The 16,981-nt window shown below is 39.0% G+C and overlaps 1 protein-coding gene across 3 annotated transcripts; it reads left to right on the top strand.

The window, feature by feature from the left end:
- The first annotated feature begins 598 nt into the window (after nt 1-598).
- On the top strand, nt 599-16,268 carry si:ch211-28p3.4 (zinc-binding protein A33). 3 transcript variants are annotated; one of them, XM_090202561.1, is made up of 6 exons: nt 599-779; nt 905-1,094; nt 1,341-1,568; nt 9,464-9,483; nt 11,239-11,381; nt 14,394-16,268. In XM_090202561.1, exons 3-6 carry the CDS (start codon nt 1,389-1,391, stop codon nt 14,969-14,971), a joined length of 921 nt encoding a protein of 306 aa, XP_090058687.1. In that variant the 5' UTR covers nt 599-779; nt 905-1,094; nt 1,341-1,388; the 3' UTR covers nt 14,972-16,268. The 3 variants fall into 3 exon arrangements, with proteins under 3 accessions (XP_090058687.1, XP_021421277.1, XP_090058688.1); XM_021565602.3 differs by having other exon boundaries at nt 649-779; nt 905-1,000; XM_090202562.1 differs by lacking the exons at nt 599-779; nt 905-1,094; nt 1,341-1,568 and adding an exon at nt 3,991-4,126.
- Nucleotides 16,269-16,981: the final 713 nt, after the last annotated feature.

Genomic DNA, 16,981 nt, shown 5'->3' with positions numbered 1-16,981 from the left:
AGCTGTGCTTACACCACCCTTTTTTAAAGAACAGGTTTATGTCATATTTGATATAGTGAATTTTGTCACATTTGACACTGGTGGTTAAGTCACACAGTTATGCCACATTTATGAACCCTTTATAAAGCATGACGTAGAGTTATAGATTATTTGTAACACATACGTGTTGTGTTTATGAAGGCTGTATGAAGCCTTTATAAGCTGCACATTATTTCAAGCGAGACTGAATTCATCAATATTAAAGAGTCTCTTACACTGGTGTTAAAGATGCTGACATATGCCTATACAAACTGACACTCAATTACTCAAACCACACACACTGGCCTGACAAGTGACACCCACACACAAACAAAAGCCTCAAAGGGTTCAGGGGCAGGTAGATATAAATAGTGCTCCTCTTGACGGCTCAGTCACTGGAGGACAGAGCAATCCACGCTCTCTTGTGACCCAGCCCCCTGATCCTTCCAGAGGGCTCGGGAAGTCACCCTTGTGTCTGTCCCCAGAGCTGAGATTTACGCTCCCTAACCCATACACGGAACAAGGCACATGCTTCCCAGGGTATGAGGACAGTTGGGTGGGGGAGGGATAGATACCATGCTCCCTCCAACCAACTCCCCCAACTACCATGCCTTGGCATCAGATACAGGGGTATATAAGCGTGGGTAATAATACTTATGCTGGTAAGTTGCAGTTATCCTTTTTCTGGGGAAGAGGGATAGGAGATACAGAAGGACAGACAGTCATACATACAGGAGTTTGTCATGAAGGGCCATACGCAAGTAAATCCTTTGTAAATCAGTTGTTCCTCAAAATAAAAATACACCATTGGTTTGATTAAAGCAACAATTATTTGTCTTCTCACTTTATATGTCTTATCTCGTTGCTGCTTTTCACTCTTTCACAGGAAACACTTGTGAAACATCAACAGCACCTACAGAGGCAAAGGGATGTTGTCGCATACAGGATGAAGAAGCTAGCAGCTAAGCAGGTTGACTTTACAGTAAGTCAATGATTGTCTGGTGAATGTCTCTCGTCAGAAGCCTGAAGAACACTTGTTGGCATCCTATTCTATTTCGTTTAGATTCAGAGCTGGGGTGAGTTCCATTGCAATTAATTTCAATAAGTTTTATGGAACATTATGTCTGAGGGATAGGGAGTTTTGGGAGATGGTGAAATAGACCTACAAATGCTTTGAATTGCAGCAATGGTTTTATAGGCTTTCCAAAGATGTCATAGTCACTTGCCACTGTGAATCTGTATCTTTAAAAATGGTATTTCCATTGCACTGCTGTCAAATGTTCTAATTATGACCATTTCACATGACCCCTCCCCCACTTCAGAAGAAGACCAATGCACTGAAGGAGAAGATTAAGAAGAAGTATGAGGACATGAAGAGGGTTCTGGATGAGGACCTGCGGATCACGCTGACCCAGCTGGACATGGAGTATCAAGCCACAGAGTGCACCATTGAGGACAGAATAGAGCGCTGCTACCACCTCAGTCAGGAACTTGACCAGGAGATAGCCCAGCTCAGCACCCAAATGGAGAAAGAGGAGACAGATGACAAGGTGAAGGCCATCTGAACATAACATAGGGACATTCTAATTTGACTCACATGCCTGTAACTATCACATAAAGAGTGTGCCAGCAAGTTATGCACACTTACTTCAAGTTTGGATTTGGCCTGTAGAAGCAGGGTTGGAGTCATTTCTGAATTCAATTGCTGATCAAATTAAATTATTGATTTAAATTCTAATTAAATAGTTCCCAGGTTGCAGAATAGGAATTTCAGTATAGGAAACAGAATATAATTACATGAAGTAGGTTTCACCCTACATGAATGCCATGTTTGTACGAAGTCCTGATATTCATATTCGACTTACCTTGCAAAATCTAAAAGTTATGCTAGGACGCTACAATCTACATGGGTGTCAATGGAGAGGCTAATTTAGTCCAATTTATTGAAACAAATATTTGGTAGCACTTTATAATATCTCCACATAATAAAACATTTAAAATGGATAAGTAAGTAGTTCATTCATATTTTATGAATAATTTATGAATCATTACTCCCACATTTGTAAATGTTAGTAATCTGGATATTCAAACATTTATAAACAACTTTTAAAGTATTTAAGATGTAAAACATAGGTCCTTAAAAACCATTTACTAATCATTAGTTACATATTTTTGTGTGGCCCTATCTAAAGTGTGGGATATTTATACTTTATAAATACTTCTTGTGTGAAGATTGTAATTTCTCACAAAATGCTGGACATGCCATTGGTAGATCCGAGCAGTACTGGATTCTCCTTAAGGTCTCAAAATGCCCCCTAGAACATACCAATGGTTAACCTTTTTCTGCCTGTCCGTTCGAAAATCAGAAACATGTTTCCAGTGGTTGTCACATCAATATCTCTGGGCTGCAATCATCACATTTTTCATAAAACCCCTCTTTTGATAGGTTAAATTATGCATTAATAATATATGATTGGTTTATGGGTTAAGGGGCGGGAATTAGCCTCAACACGAATATTGCTAATTTGAGGCAGCTGCCACAGGGAGGCGCTTCTCCCCCCCCTTCGATTTGACTTTGGCAGCTCCATCATTCGAATTTGGACAAAAATATCAAGGTAAGAAACTGTATGTAATTCGTTTTTATATTAGTAACGATAATATTTACATTTTAGTCTGTTTTTTCAGATTGAGTAGATGAGTCTGTGAAATGAACTTTTGATGCCTGGTGAGCTAACTATCTACCAAGCCAAGCAGTAGAATCAGCTTGAATATGAGTTGACAATTTCTGAGGTAAAAGTTATTATATGATCATGAAAAGCTTTAAGAAGCTTTATGAAATATTCTCAGATAATGGTAGCTATCTAGCTAGATTGCTAGCTAGCCACCTAACTAGCTATGATGTGCTAGCCTGTGTTGTTCAAGTAAGTCACCCAAAACAAAGCAAGGTAGCCTACTTGATGTTAATGTTTGATAACTACAAAATACAATGCATTTGTCAATGGGTGTTAGAGCTAGAAACAAACTGGCTAGTGAATATACAGTACCTTCAGAAGTATTCAGATCCCTTGAGTTTTTCCACATTTAAGTTAGGTTACAGCCTACATTTTTAAACATTTCTAAAAATCTGTTTTCACTTTGTCATTATGAGGTGTAGATTGCTGAGGAATTAAAAATACATATATTTTAGAATAAGTCTGTAATGTAACAAAATGTGGAAAAAGTCAAGGTGCCTGAATACTTTCTGAAGGCACTGTATTGTGTCCCTAGCTAGCCTGCTAAAAGGGAAAGGGTTGCTGTGAAGAAAAATTGGATGAGTACATTTGAATAGCAAGAGTCATATCCCCATAGCTAGTCATCCCCTGCTGGCTGTATATTATTAGGTGTCTGTTTATCTGTGATATGAATCCTATAAAATATTAAGCCTTCTGGCTGTTGATTCCAAGAATTAATGTAATGTTATAGCCTAAACCTAATTATAATAGCTTAGAAATAATGGCTTTGGTGGTCAGCTTGGTAACTAAATGTTCCTGGTCTAGCTGGTTTGTGACTGCTACTTACAGGTATACATTATCATATTATTTCAGTTATGGACTATCAGATATACAATTATATGGCATGTTTTCCCAAATGTTATAGTGAAAACCTTTGTATAATAACATGAAACATTGTCACCATGCGATTGTTAACTTGTGGATACAATATTCAATTTCATTGATGATTCCTTTTTTTATGTACTGAAGTGTATTTTGAATATAACTTTAAGTCAATCTCACTCTTTTCTTTGGAGGGGTTGTCACTGATTTATATTTAAAATTGTAATGTTCATTGTTTGCCTTTATGTTTGAGTTTTGGAAATGGACAGCGGAGACCATTACCAGCGGATATTACAGTCCCTGTCCATGAGGAGGAGGACACTGACGTCAGATGTCATTGCTTCTGAATGCCTGCAGGATGAGGAGGACCATGAAGGCACGGCCTTCTTAGAGAAAGATGCCCATGATGCTGAGCTACTCAGTGAAGAGGAGAATGAAGAAAATTAGATCAAGAATTCAGAGGAAGATGAGAAGCCACCACCTGAGGCCTCTCAGCCAAGCTCTTCAACTGAAAGGTAACTATAAATGATGTGTTACTGATATGTCTTATCAGGCCTTCATACAGTGTCGTCAGAAAGTATTCACACAGTATTCACATTTTGTTGTGTTAAAGCCTGAATTGAAAAATAGCAATTAAATATATAAAAAAATTGGTCACTGACCTACACACAATACCCCATAATGTCAAAGTGGAATTCTGTTTTTCAAAATTGTTACAAATGTAAACAAAATGTAATGCTTAAATATCTTGAGACAATAAGTACTCAACACCTTTGTTCTGGCAAGCCTCAATCAGTTCAGGAGTAAAAATGTGCTTTAACAAGTGACATAATGAATTGAACTCACTCTGTGTGCAATATTATTGATTAAAATTATTTTTGAATGACTACCTCATCTCTGTACCCCACACATACAATTATTGTTTAAGGTCCCTCAGTCGAGCAGTGAATTTCAACCACAAAGACAAGGGAGGTTTTCCAATACCTCGCAAAAGAAGGGCATCTATTGGTAGATGGGTAAAAATAAAAAAGCAGACATTGAATATCCCTTTGTGCATGCTGGAGTTATTAATTATACTTTGAATGGTTTATCAATATACCCAGTCACTACAAAGATACAGGCATCTTTCCTAACTCAGTTGTCAGAGAGGAAGGAAACCGCTCAGGGATTTCACCATGAGGCAATGGTGACTTTAAAACAGTTACAGAGTTTAATGGCTGTGATGGGAAAAAACTCAAGATGGATCAACAACATTGTAGTTACTCCACAATTCTAACCTAATTGACAGAGTGAAAAGAAGGAAGTCTGTACAGAATACAACTATTTCAAAACATGCATCCTGTTTACAACAATGCACTAAAGTAGTACTGCTACAAAATGGCAATACAAATAACTTTTTGTTCTGAATACAAATTGTTATGTTTGGGGCAAATCCAATACAACACATTACTGAGTGCCATATTTCCAAGCTTAGTGGTGGCTACACCATATTATAGGTATGCTTGTAATTATTAAGGACTGGGGAGTTTTTCAGGATAAAACAAGAAACGGAATGGGTAAAGCACAGGTAAAATTCTATAGGAAAACTTGGTTCAGTCTGTGTTTCACCACACTGGTAAATGAAGGCACCTTTCAGCAGGACAATAACTTAAAAAACAAGGCCAAATCTACACTGCAGTTGCTTTCCAAGAAGGCAGTGAATGTTCCTGAGTGGCTGAGTTACAGTTTGGAATTAAATCTAGTTGAAAATCTATGGCAAGACTTGGAAATGATTGCCTAGCAATGAGGAACAACCAATTTTAAGAATTATTAAAAGAATAAATGGGCAAATGTTGTACAATCAAGGTGTGGAAAGCTCTTAGAGACTTACCCAGAAGGACTCGCAGCTGTAATCGCTGCCAAAGATCAACTCAAACTGGACCCTAAACTCATCGAGATGGAGAGGGCGCATAGGAATGGCACGTTCTTCCCGATGGACTGCCCAGTTCTGTAGTGGTGAAACTGCTCGGGTTCCAAGACAAGGAGATTTTCAGGAGAGTCAAGTGTCTGAAGGGAACCAAAATCTTCATCAATGAAGACTTTCCCAAAAATGTGTGCCTCAAAAGAAAGGAACTGCTGCCACAATGAAAAAAAGCAACATTGCATACCTGAAGTATGATTTGCTGTGGATAAAATATTTACAGCCTTTAGTGGTGCAGTGGTCTAAGGCACTGCAGCTCAGTGCTAGTGGTGTCACTGATTCCAGGAGGTATTACAACCGGCTGTGATTGGGAGTCCCATTGGGCGGCGCACAATTGGCCCAGCGTTGTCCGGGTTAGGGTTTGCCATCTTTTTAGATTAATCCAAAGTGTTTGGCACGGTTAATTTAAATTGCATTATTACGTTTTTCATGATTATACATATAATTGCTTATATAGTTATGTTTTTGATAGAGAACAACTTGTTCATGCAAATGGCTGTGCATCTACCAGGTCCAAGATATCCTGTGGTGTGCCACAAGGTTTGATAATTGGACCTTTGTTATTCCTAATCTATATCAATGACCTTGCTTGTCTTCTACCATATTTCACATTCTCTTTGCTGATGATACTAATTTGATTTTATCACACAATAATTATGATTCACTAATTAATGAAACCACCTCAGGTTTGGCCAAATTTTTTAATGGTTCAAGATAAACAAATCCTCTTTAAATATAAAAAATGCAGGTTTATTGTATTCACTAGTAAGAATAAGGAATATTGTGAAGAAAGAGACTGAATCTCAGTTGGTGGGAATGAAATGTAATAAGTCACGTCCACTAGATTCCTCTGAGTTCTAATTGATGAAAAGTTGTCCTGGAAAGATCATATTCAATTTGTCTGTAGCAAAGTGATGAAATCTGTTGGTATTATCAGAAAGATTAGTGGTTTGGTTAATCAGACTTGCTACCTAACTCTAAACTATAGCTTAATTTACCCATATCTCATTTACTGTAATATTGTCTGGGCCAGTACCTACTGTATGCATCCTACCTACACAAATTACTCATCATGCAAAGTATGCACTACAAATACTAATACCTCCCAGACAGTTAACCTAAACCCTTCAATGGATTCTTCCAGGTAATTCTGAAATCCATCTATATAACACAAGACACTGCGATAACCTTCACCCTCCCAACTGCCGCACCTCACATTGTATCTGATAGAGAATTGACTAAGGTACTATACTCTGGAATTCTTATCTTCACATTGCAAAAACCTCATCATCCCTCAATAACTTCAAGTAAAGACTGGGGGTTAGCCTGATGTACCTGATGAACCAAACTACCCAATAATCTCCTCCACGTAGCCTAACTCTCACACACACACATGCACACACACATGATCAAACATGTTTTTTCTTGAATACTGAGTATATCATGTACAATTATAATGAATATGCTTTGTTTAACTGATCGAACAAACTTTAATAATTTCTTTTAACTTACATTTGTTGTGTGGTTTTCATATAAGCCCTTTTGAGCTTCCAACCTCACCTACACACACCATTTTTTACAATTTGCCCCAAAGTGTTGAATCAAGTGTTGTTTTTTGTACCAGTTCATAAACCATGTGCCATGGAATTGGTGCATCGAAAATCTCCTCCCATTTATTTTGCAACCTGTATGATGCAGATGTCAACATTTTGTCCTTAGATGAAACTGGTATATTTTTCTATTTATGCCAGTTCCTTTCAGCCAATTTGTATCTTTAACATGTGGCAGGCAGACTTCCCTACCCTCTCCCTTTTCCACTTGCCTCCTCCATTTGTGGTAGTGCTGCAATCAGTTGGTTGTAAGTTTGGATTGAGCAGATATTCCCATATATTTTCGCTAACTGCATATGTGATATATTTGTATTTGTATATATTTATAATATCATTAATAAATCTAATACAATTGTACTTTTTTTAACATGAAGTATGTTTTTTTATTAATCAGTATATTTGTGTTTAACCATAACATTTGTTGAAATCTTTTCTGGAGGATAAAACTGAAATTCTAACCAGCTTTGCATGGCTTGTTACTTTCAACAAAATTTCATTCTCAATTAGTCGGAAATGAGAAGTTGTAATCTGTATGAAGGCAAAAGGCCATTTTTGAATGAAGAATGGGCCTTAATAATCTACTGGAGAACCATTTGGGGTTTGCACTTTGTAATCTATTCCCTTATAGAATCATAGCCGGGCGAATGGTTCTGGAGGAGCTGCATCACCCCTAATAAATTTGCTAAAGTTATAGAATTAGTGCTATCTGTTCAGAAATAAATGAAATACTTTAGAATAGCCTACTACACCTTTAGAATGCCTATAATTTACCCACAGAGGATCAATCTCTTATTTAAATTTTTTTTTTTTTTGTCTCATAACCCCTTACACCCAAGTGTTTCAAAACTCCTTAAAGTTGGTGGCAGCTCAGTTGCTGTCACGACTTCCGGCGAAGTTGGCTCCCCTGCCTGTTCGGGCGGCGCTCGGCGGTTGTTTTCACCAGCCTACTAGCCGCCACGATCCCTTTTTCGTTGTCTGTTTGTTTTGTCTTATTAGTTTCACCTGTGTCCTGTTGTATGTGCTTCCTTATTTAAAGTACGTGTACACTTCCTTGTTTTGTGCGGGATTGTATTTATGTTACGTGTGTTAGGTAGAGGTAATATATTTCTGGACCTGGCACCCTGTGTTGTGGGTGGTCCACATTAATGTCTGCGCCCTGTGTTTTGGGCTTGTTATTTTTTGTGCCACATTAAAGTGCACCTTTTCCAGTGGAACTCTCTGCACCTGATTCCTTCCTCACCCACCTAGTCCCGCGTAACAGTTGCCAGTTACCACGTGGTGTTTACAAAACACTTCATTAACAATGAATTAGCACACAATACAGAGGATGTTTAAGAATATACAGTATATTGAACATAAGTGACCTTTCTACCAAAACCAAAGTGTGCAGTCACTTAGAGCAGTCTAATCTCGGGTAACCCAGAATTAAAATATTGCGTAATTTGGTCAGCTGTGTGATTACATTTTGGGTCGAAAGGTGTTCCGGTTTGCGAAGTCTTCACCCTCAGCTCTTCCTCATGTCCTTGCAACAGTTATTTCACAACAGTTTTTGTGAATAAAATGTACTATATGTTCCCTTTAACATCCAGTTTTGTGTGCTTATTCTTTTACCATTGATACATTTTAGGCTATTTTGAGATCTTAAGGTACAGCTGGAAAGTCTACCAATGGCATATGCATCTTTTTGTGAGAAATAACACTGGTCACTGAAAATATTTGTAAAGTATTTATAAAGGATAAATAGCCCACACTTTTGATGAGGCCACGCAAAAAGATTTAAATAATGATGAATGGAGTAATGATTAAGTTATTATAAAGTGCTACCAAATATTGTTTCTAAAAAGTACTTACAAAAATCTGTAGTTAATAAATGATTCCAGTGGTTGATGTTCATGCTGAAGTTAAATGTGGGCCCTTATGCTTTGTCATCATTGTTAGTGAATGAGTGTAAATGTATGGAAAATCACAAGCTATATAATGGGAAATCACATATATATTAGCGAATGTTACCAAAATGGGGACCTAAAGCTAGCTGACAACCTAGCTAAAGGATGGCAGTAGTGGGGGATGTTGCTGTGTGCTCATTGAATGGCAAGGCAAGGGAAGCACATATCATGTTTTAAATGTCCTTCTTACAGGTGGGAGCTAGCATTGCGGTAGAATTGGGAACCAGCATGGATCCTGGTAGATTTGATTGAATCTGGATGCAATAAACCAATATAACTTTCCGATTGATTACGATTTGATCTCTGGCCTCTAACTGCTTTGTAATCTCCATACAGGATGCGGAAACGGAGAGAAGGTATGTATCAGGAAACACATTTTTTGGTTACAATTTGGAACTTTCATGAACACCTCTTTCCATGACATAGACTGACCAGGTGAATTCAGGTGAAAGCTATGATCCCTTATTGATGTCACTTATTAAATCCACTTCAATAAGTGGAGATGAAGGGGAGGAGACAGGTTAAAGAAGGATTTTTAAGCCTTGAGAAAATTGAAACATGGATTGCGTATGGATGCCATTCAAAGGGTGAATGGGCAAGACAAAATATTTAAGTGCCTTTGAACTGGGTATGGTAGTAGGTGCCATGCGCACCAGTTTGTGTCAAGAACACAACCATGGGAAGCATTGGAGTCAACGCTTTCAACCCCTTGTAGAGTCCATGCCCTGACAAATTGAGACTGTTCTGATGGTCAAAGGGGTGGTTAAATATAATTTATTTACGGAGTGGAGTGGCTGCGTGACCAGACTCTCAGGACGCCTGCTAAAATATCGTACCTTCTGCACATGTGCTACTCTGGTGCTGCTCCCCCCTCCCTTCCTGTTCTACTCACCCTGAGGTGATGATCAGATGTCTTTGTCCGTTGTAAGACATATTGTACATACAACGACATGATCAACCATAAAATCGAATTTACCTCCTACACACATTGTAACCTGGGTGCAGCAGACTGATCACATGTTGATAAAAACTCTGGTTACCGCTAGGTGCCAAACGTTTGGCTGCTCAGAAGTGGAAAAGGCTACTCTTGCAAATGTCAATGATGTGCTGTCGAATAAATAGTGTGTTCCATGATCATTGAGAAGCAAAATAACAGTTTTATGTTATTTATGGTTAAAACACAGATTATTTGGCCCCAGTGCAATGTAAATACAGGACTAGGCTACAAGTTACATGTAGGCTAGGTTATGTTGTCTTGTAGGCTAAATGCATTTGGTCATGTCATCCTGAAGTAGCCGGCAAAACATATATTTCAGTGGAGGCTGCTGAGGGGAGGACGGCTCATAATTATGGCTTGAATGGAGCGAATGGAATGGCATCAAACACAAGAAAGACACGTTTTTTATGTATTTGATAACATTCCACCTATTCCGCTCCTGCCATTACCACAAGCCCTTCCTCTCCAATTAAAGGTGCCACCAACCTCCTGTGATATATTTTTTGCAATGTTTATTTCAAATCGCCTCTGTGTTTTTATTTTATCTGAGCAGCAGCTACTGTAAAAGTAATGCACATGCAGAACATTATATGGTTGTTTAGCTATGGAGAAGAGGCGTCCTGGGGGACGGGGTAGGACGATCTAGTCAATTTATTGATAGTGTGTACACTATTTATAATGTATTGTATATTTTATATTGTATTGAATATCTTAATGATCCTGACTAAGTATCGGCCATCTTGAGTGGAAATTGATACATAAAAGGAAACATCCTATAATAAACCTTCTCATAAGACATTGTAAAGGCTCTAATCTTGGCAACCCAGAACCAAATCTTGCATGAGTACTGGTTCTGGGATGTTGAGATTGGTGCAGGCGGCAGAACCAGGGCAGATCTTCTTAATGCTTACTTACTTATATTGCTTGTTAACTGTGCTTATTTATGAAAATTATCATAACGTGTTACCCATTTTTCTGTTAATGGTGTTTGCTGTGTGAGTATGACATCACATTTTATGTATGTTTTTGCATATGTACCACAATGGTCAAATAAACCTACATATAATGGTATCTGTGTGTGTATGTACCAATTTCTCTGCTTCCTTGTCTCCAGAATAGCAGAGACGATGAAGGCTACAGATCCAGAATTGCTTCAGGTGGATGAATTTAAGAATGAACAGCTCTTGAGTTTAACCATCAACCTCCTGCTTTTCATCCGGTCCCAGGTCCCTGTCACCAAGAAACTCTTTCAGAGCTGTGAGTTCAATATCAATTTATTTAAAGATCCTGTGCAATCACTTTTATTACATTAAGTGTTCATTAAGCCACAATATTAAGATGTATAAACACTTTTCAAAATATATTTTCCTCCAAAATAGATTTACAATCTGAAAACATTTTTTAAACTGAAATGAATTGATTGCTTTTAAGTGGGAGGATATTTATTGTCCAGGACCACAGCTGTGGTTCATTCACTTTTTCAGCCATGCTGTTGGCACTTAAACATCGTAAATGGGTGTACTAACCATCAAACATTATTGTGCAATGTTGTAATTCACGTTGGCGTCAGCAAAGTTTTTTGGACATGATTTTTCACCCAAATAATTTAACTAGCTTTATTGGGAAGCTTTGAGTTCTCACGTGTATTAAGGTGTTTGTAGTCGGACAAAACAAGTATCGTAATGGATATGGGCAATTGTCCTGATACTATAAGAATCCTAGTATTTTTTTGTTATTATCGGGAAAAAAAGTAATTTCCATGTGCCAGTGCAAATCTTTCAATCAAGTGCGAGGTGCTACGTGGTCTAAATAACTCAAACTGTCTAGTTTGCCTGCCTGTAAAAAGATCCTGCTGCACTGAATGGATCACTTCTCCTCTCATATTTCAGTCTGTCATTTAGATTGCTGCTGCCTCCTGTAAGCCTGCTACTATGATAAAACAGGACGTTTGCTAGCATAGTATCTAACAAGCGGGGCGAGGGTAGGGGAAAAAAAAATAATGCTGATGCGCATTCTGACTGAGTGACAGCCAACTTGTCTGCCCACTGCAAGTTGAGGACACGCAGACACACAGCTTTTTAGGTCTATAAATGCGCAGGAAGATTTAGATGTTTTGCCAACATCTACTTTGGCATATTAAAACACTTTCATGTTTATCGATCACAAGTATCTTCCGACTATCAACTGTCATTTTACGAATACAATTACAAATACAAGTTTGGCCAGGTCGACATACCCCTATAAAGCAGATCAATCAGATGGCCTTCCTACCGGTTCTAAACTATGGCGTCATCATCTATACGAATGCAGCTGCCGCTCGTTTTAATCACGGGCGGTTTTGCACTCACCATTGCATTCTCTACACTCTATTTTCTGTAACCCAGAGCAGAGTCACTATATTACATAACTGGGTTATTTTGACCCAGCACTGTTGGGTTACGTGAATGACCTAACATGTTGGGTTACTTTATTTACCCAAAAATGTGGTTATTTTGACCCAGCACTGTTGGGTTACGTGAATGACCTAACACGTTGGGTTACTTTATTTACCCCAAAATGTGGTTATTTTGACCCAGCATTGCTCTTTAGTCTTTTGCTGGGTTATTGTTATTAATGTATTTTTGACCCAGCAGCATGCTAATGATAAAAGACAAATAAGGAACACACAAATAAACAAAAACTTGAGGCACAATCCATAATTTGAAAAACACAGCAGCCCTAGCAATTAAAATTAAAGCTGAGGAAAGGGGCTGAAGAAAAGTAAACACTTTACATTTTCAATTGGAATTGTTGTAAAACAACAACGAATGATGGTGAATGCCAGGGAGTAGAGGTGATTGTCCCTGAGAATGAAGGGTTCGGGTCTCTTGTTCTTTTGGTCAGCCATATTGGTGGTGTTAGGCCCGAGACGAAGCGGCACGGCAAACTGTGCCAATATATCCTCCAAACACCGGCTTCGAGGGCATTATCACATTTATACAACGAGTTACCAACATATTAAAATAATGATTGACATATCTTCATAGTTTTTTTTTATTTTGATGAATTTATTCATACTATTTCATCCTTCCACAAGATATAGTCCCGACACAAATCTAGGGTTGCTACCCAAGCTGGCTGGTTGTTCATTCTATCGGTTTGGTTGCTAGAGACGTGACCCAGTCGTTCAGTCTTTTTGTTCTGTATCTATAGTCGTTCGCTCCAAATGTTTCATTGCCATACTGGCTGGCAACATTCTTAACCCTTGCCTGCTAGCTAGCCAACTATGTGCTCACTCATCAAGACACTGTTGTTCAGAGGAGCTAACAAACAACACAGCTAACACATTCACTTAAAATTGAAGCTGGAAAGACTGAAAACTAGCTGCACTTCGTTTCTTTTGACCTTTTTTCAATTGACATTTGTTTGTATACTGATCATACATAAAATGTATGCCAGCTGACTCATGATTTTGACAGGCTAAGAAACGCTGCCTGCCTGTCTGTCTCGTCCCGACACATTCCTTACTATGGGACAGCTGGAGATCGGATTTGAATATTGAAACAAAGTTGCAAATGTCGGAGAGACAGAAAGCAAGGTTTTAAAAAATCTCACCGCTGTTGAAAATGAAATGTTGGTCTAAAAGAAATGTGATATAATGTCTAGATACTTCTTATAGTAGAGATCAAGTTTATAACATGCCTTGCTGGGCTGATGAGACAGTCAGATGGAACAGAGTAAATAGGCATTTTAATGTCAGATTTAGCCGGTGGTAACTTGTGGAATAGACACCGGATGGAATGTAGTTTTAACCTATCAGCATTCAGGATTAGACTCACCCATTGTATAATATTCAGTATTCCACGTATTCCATGTATACTTACAGGACATTATGACTTTTGGGCCTCATCAATGCATGGGTGGGCAGTCTTCTTTTCAACTCGTTACACTGTTGGTGGGAAAAACACTCTCAGGACCATGTTGTCCCTATCTGGGTGACAAAGACGTAACAAGCTTTTATGGGACAGACAAAATGGATAAAAGTGGATTAACATTTGAGACACTACTTTAATTTCTATATGTAGCTTCCTGAACTCGGTACACTGGGGGTGGGAGAAACACTCTAATGACCATGTCCTCTTTGTAGACAAACAAATTAACGGTTTAATTGCTCACGCAATAAAAATATAATGCATTCTGATGAACGCTATTGACAGCAAAAACCTATTCTCTTTATAGTGTTATTAGAAATATGTATTTAATTGCTCAATTTATGTGTGTTTTACTTAGATGCCTCTGACGTCGTCCTTGACCCTACCACTGCCCACCCGAAACTTATAATTTCCCCTAAGGGTGACTTGGTAGAGTACACGGATACCTGGCAAGAAGTCCCAGAGAACCCCTCACGCTTCGACACCACCCTCAATGCCATCAGCCGGCAGGGCTTCCGAGAGGGACGTCACTACTGGGAGGTACAGGTAAGTGGGAAGACCTACTGGGAGATAGGTCTCACCTACCCAAGCATCCCACGCAAGGGCCGTGAGGAGGACTGCTGGCTGGGCCGTGGAGACGAGTCTTGGGCAATGGAGTTCTTTAATGGGGACTACACAGCATGGCATGACAGGGTGGCCCATGCGCTCCCTGTGGTGGCCGGACAGCACTTCACTCGCATCGGTATTTACTCCAGCTTTCCCGGGGGCCTGGTGTGCTTCCTGGGGGCCGACACAATGACCCCTCTCCACTGTTTCTATGTCGCCACCTTCACCAATGTCCTCCACCAGGCTGTGTGCCCCGGGCACGACAATCAGGGGTCCAACTGGAAGCCCCTTAAGATTTGCGATGCCTCACGCTCTGCCCCTACCCTCTGATGGAGGACGAATGCAATGGGTGGAGGGAATGGGGGTGGAATATCACTTTTGTCATGTGTTTTTTTCTGTGTTATGAACCATGTACACCAAGTCAGATTTTTTTTCTGCACACCTGTCTGGTGCTGCAATCTTATGTCCACTTCCAATCTAAACAAGTTTGTGTATGTGTATTTTTTTTTTTATAAAAAATTAACTGACCTATAACAGATCAGGCTGACTAGCCTATATACATTTCCAGGAGCTTGAAACACCCACCTAATGTTGAAACATTTGTTTCTATACCCTTTGGACTTTGTGTGCAGGACTTTAGGCAAAGTATTCATTTAGCTAAATTTCTTTATTGTAAATTCAGGATTAGCCTGTGTATGCAACGTTTGTACGACAAAAATAACACACTATTCTTTTTAAAATACAATTCTTCATGTTTAATGCAATAAAGTAGTGTTTACATAGTCATTCCTTTGATGTAAAGTAATTTAAACATTGTATTGCCCCAGATTCAAAAGGAGCCATAGTAAATTCACAATATTTCCTTTTTTTCGGAAATTTGTCTTCCTTTTCTATATAATAATATTTTCATTTATCTTTTGAAATATATTCCTGAGTACAATAGCATTAAACCTGGAAAGCATTTAAAATATTCCCCCTTCAATTCCACTCGAAAACAAGTGGAGCAAACATTCCTTTTAGTACAGGTTGGGCACTACATCACTGATTCATGTGTCGAGAGGATTCAAGAGTGCCATCTGTGTGATTGAAAGGTATGTGTGGAATGGGTAACATGTCTACTCGGTTGCCACAGTTCACTACTGTGGCTTATAGAATTATTTTGTAATCATGAAAAAAAAAAAATAAGAAAATGGCTGATGAAATTAAACAAAGGCTGGAAAAAGATAATGGCAAAAAATGTTTTCCCAAAGTTACTAGTAATCGTTAGTTGCAATCCTGTAAATTGTGCTGGAACGTTGCAGAAACATTGGAACAATGTAGTGTGCGAATTAGTTCAGGTGAATTGTGAATGATAAGAATTGAACCACCAGTAATAGCTGCCTCTGCAGATGACAGAGTATTTCTGGCTTTGGGACAACATGAATATGCAATAACAAACTTAAATCTGTGTATGTGTGCTTTTGAAGGGCAACAAAGCTCTGGCAATTGAAGTTATTCATGATCAAATGTATGTGACTACCTCTTCATGTCAAGAAATGTTCCCTTCCCTCCAAACCTAAAGAAATACCATTTGGCACAAATACTGTTAGCTGTGATCTTTGCCAATAAATCATATGCTTGTACAAAAGCTGGAAAAAATGAGCAATTTTCAGATATAACAGATTTCCAGATATAACTGAATCCGTCCCCTAAACCTTTAACAACCCCACAAAAATGGCAGCAAATTTTCTGGGTCGGTAAAATACATATATTTCACACAGCCTGTCGACAAAGATCCGATCAAATGTGATATCATTATTCTTAGGAATAACCTGAAGAAGAGGCAAGTATCACCACCAACACATGAACGCAGAGTGCCACACATGAACGCAGAGTGCTACGCTAAGTGCAAAAAGGCATTCTCGCCCAAACGGCACAGTATCACACTGTGCCTGGATCATCCCTGAATTTTTAGGCCGCTTGGTCAGTGTGTGGATTAGTCAGTCTCGTCAGTTAGTCGGTCTGTCAGTCTGTGGTGGTCATTGGCGGTCAGTTGAAATGCAGTTATTTTGTCAGCATGGAGACTACGCAGGGGATCTGCTTTTTCTCGCTGAATCATGGGTCCTCGGAGCAGGACTCGAAGCTGGTGGCCACCATGTAGTTGACACATGTGAGGATCTGCATGATCTCCAGCTGCTTGCCAAACTCATTGAGGACATTGCAGAGTGCCTGAACAAACCAGGAGCCGCGCCCAGGGTTCCTCCACGACTAGTACCCTACTCTCTCCAATTGACACTGATGTCAGCACATATACACACACACACACAACTATGTTTCCAGCCAGAGTTTTAATGCGAGTAA

Source organism: Oncorhynchus mykiss, chromosome 16 (genome assembly GCF_057628025.1).
Source record: "Oncorhynchus mykiss isolate SJ-2025 chromosome 16, ASM5762802v1, whole genome shotgun sequence".
Taxonomy (NCBI): Eukaryota; Metazoa; Chordata; class Actinopteri; order Salmoniformes; family Salmonidae; genus Oncorhynchus; species Oncorhynchus mykiss.
Note: the sequence above shows the minus strand (reverse complement) of the source record. Positions and strands in the feature narration are given on the sequence as shown.

Bases quoted from the DNA above. Each gene is read 5' to 3' on its own strand.
- si:ch211-28p3.4 (XM_021565602.3), top strand. The intron at 1,569-9,463 runs GTGAAGGCCATC...ATCTCCATACAG, and splicing joins AAGAGGAGACAGATGACAAG to GATGCGGAAACGGAGAGAAG. The intron at 9,484-11,238 runs GTATGTATCAGG...CCTTGTCTCCAG, and splicing joins GATGCGGAAACGGAGAGAAG to AATAGCAGAGACGATGAAGG.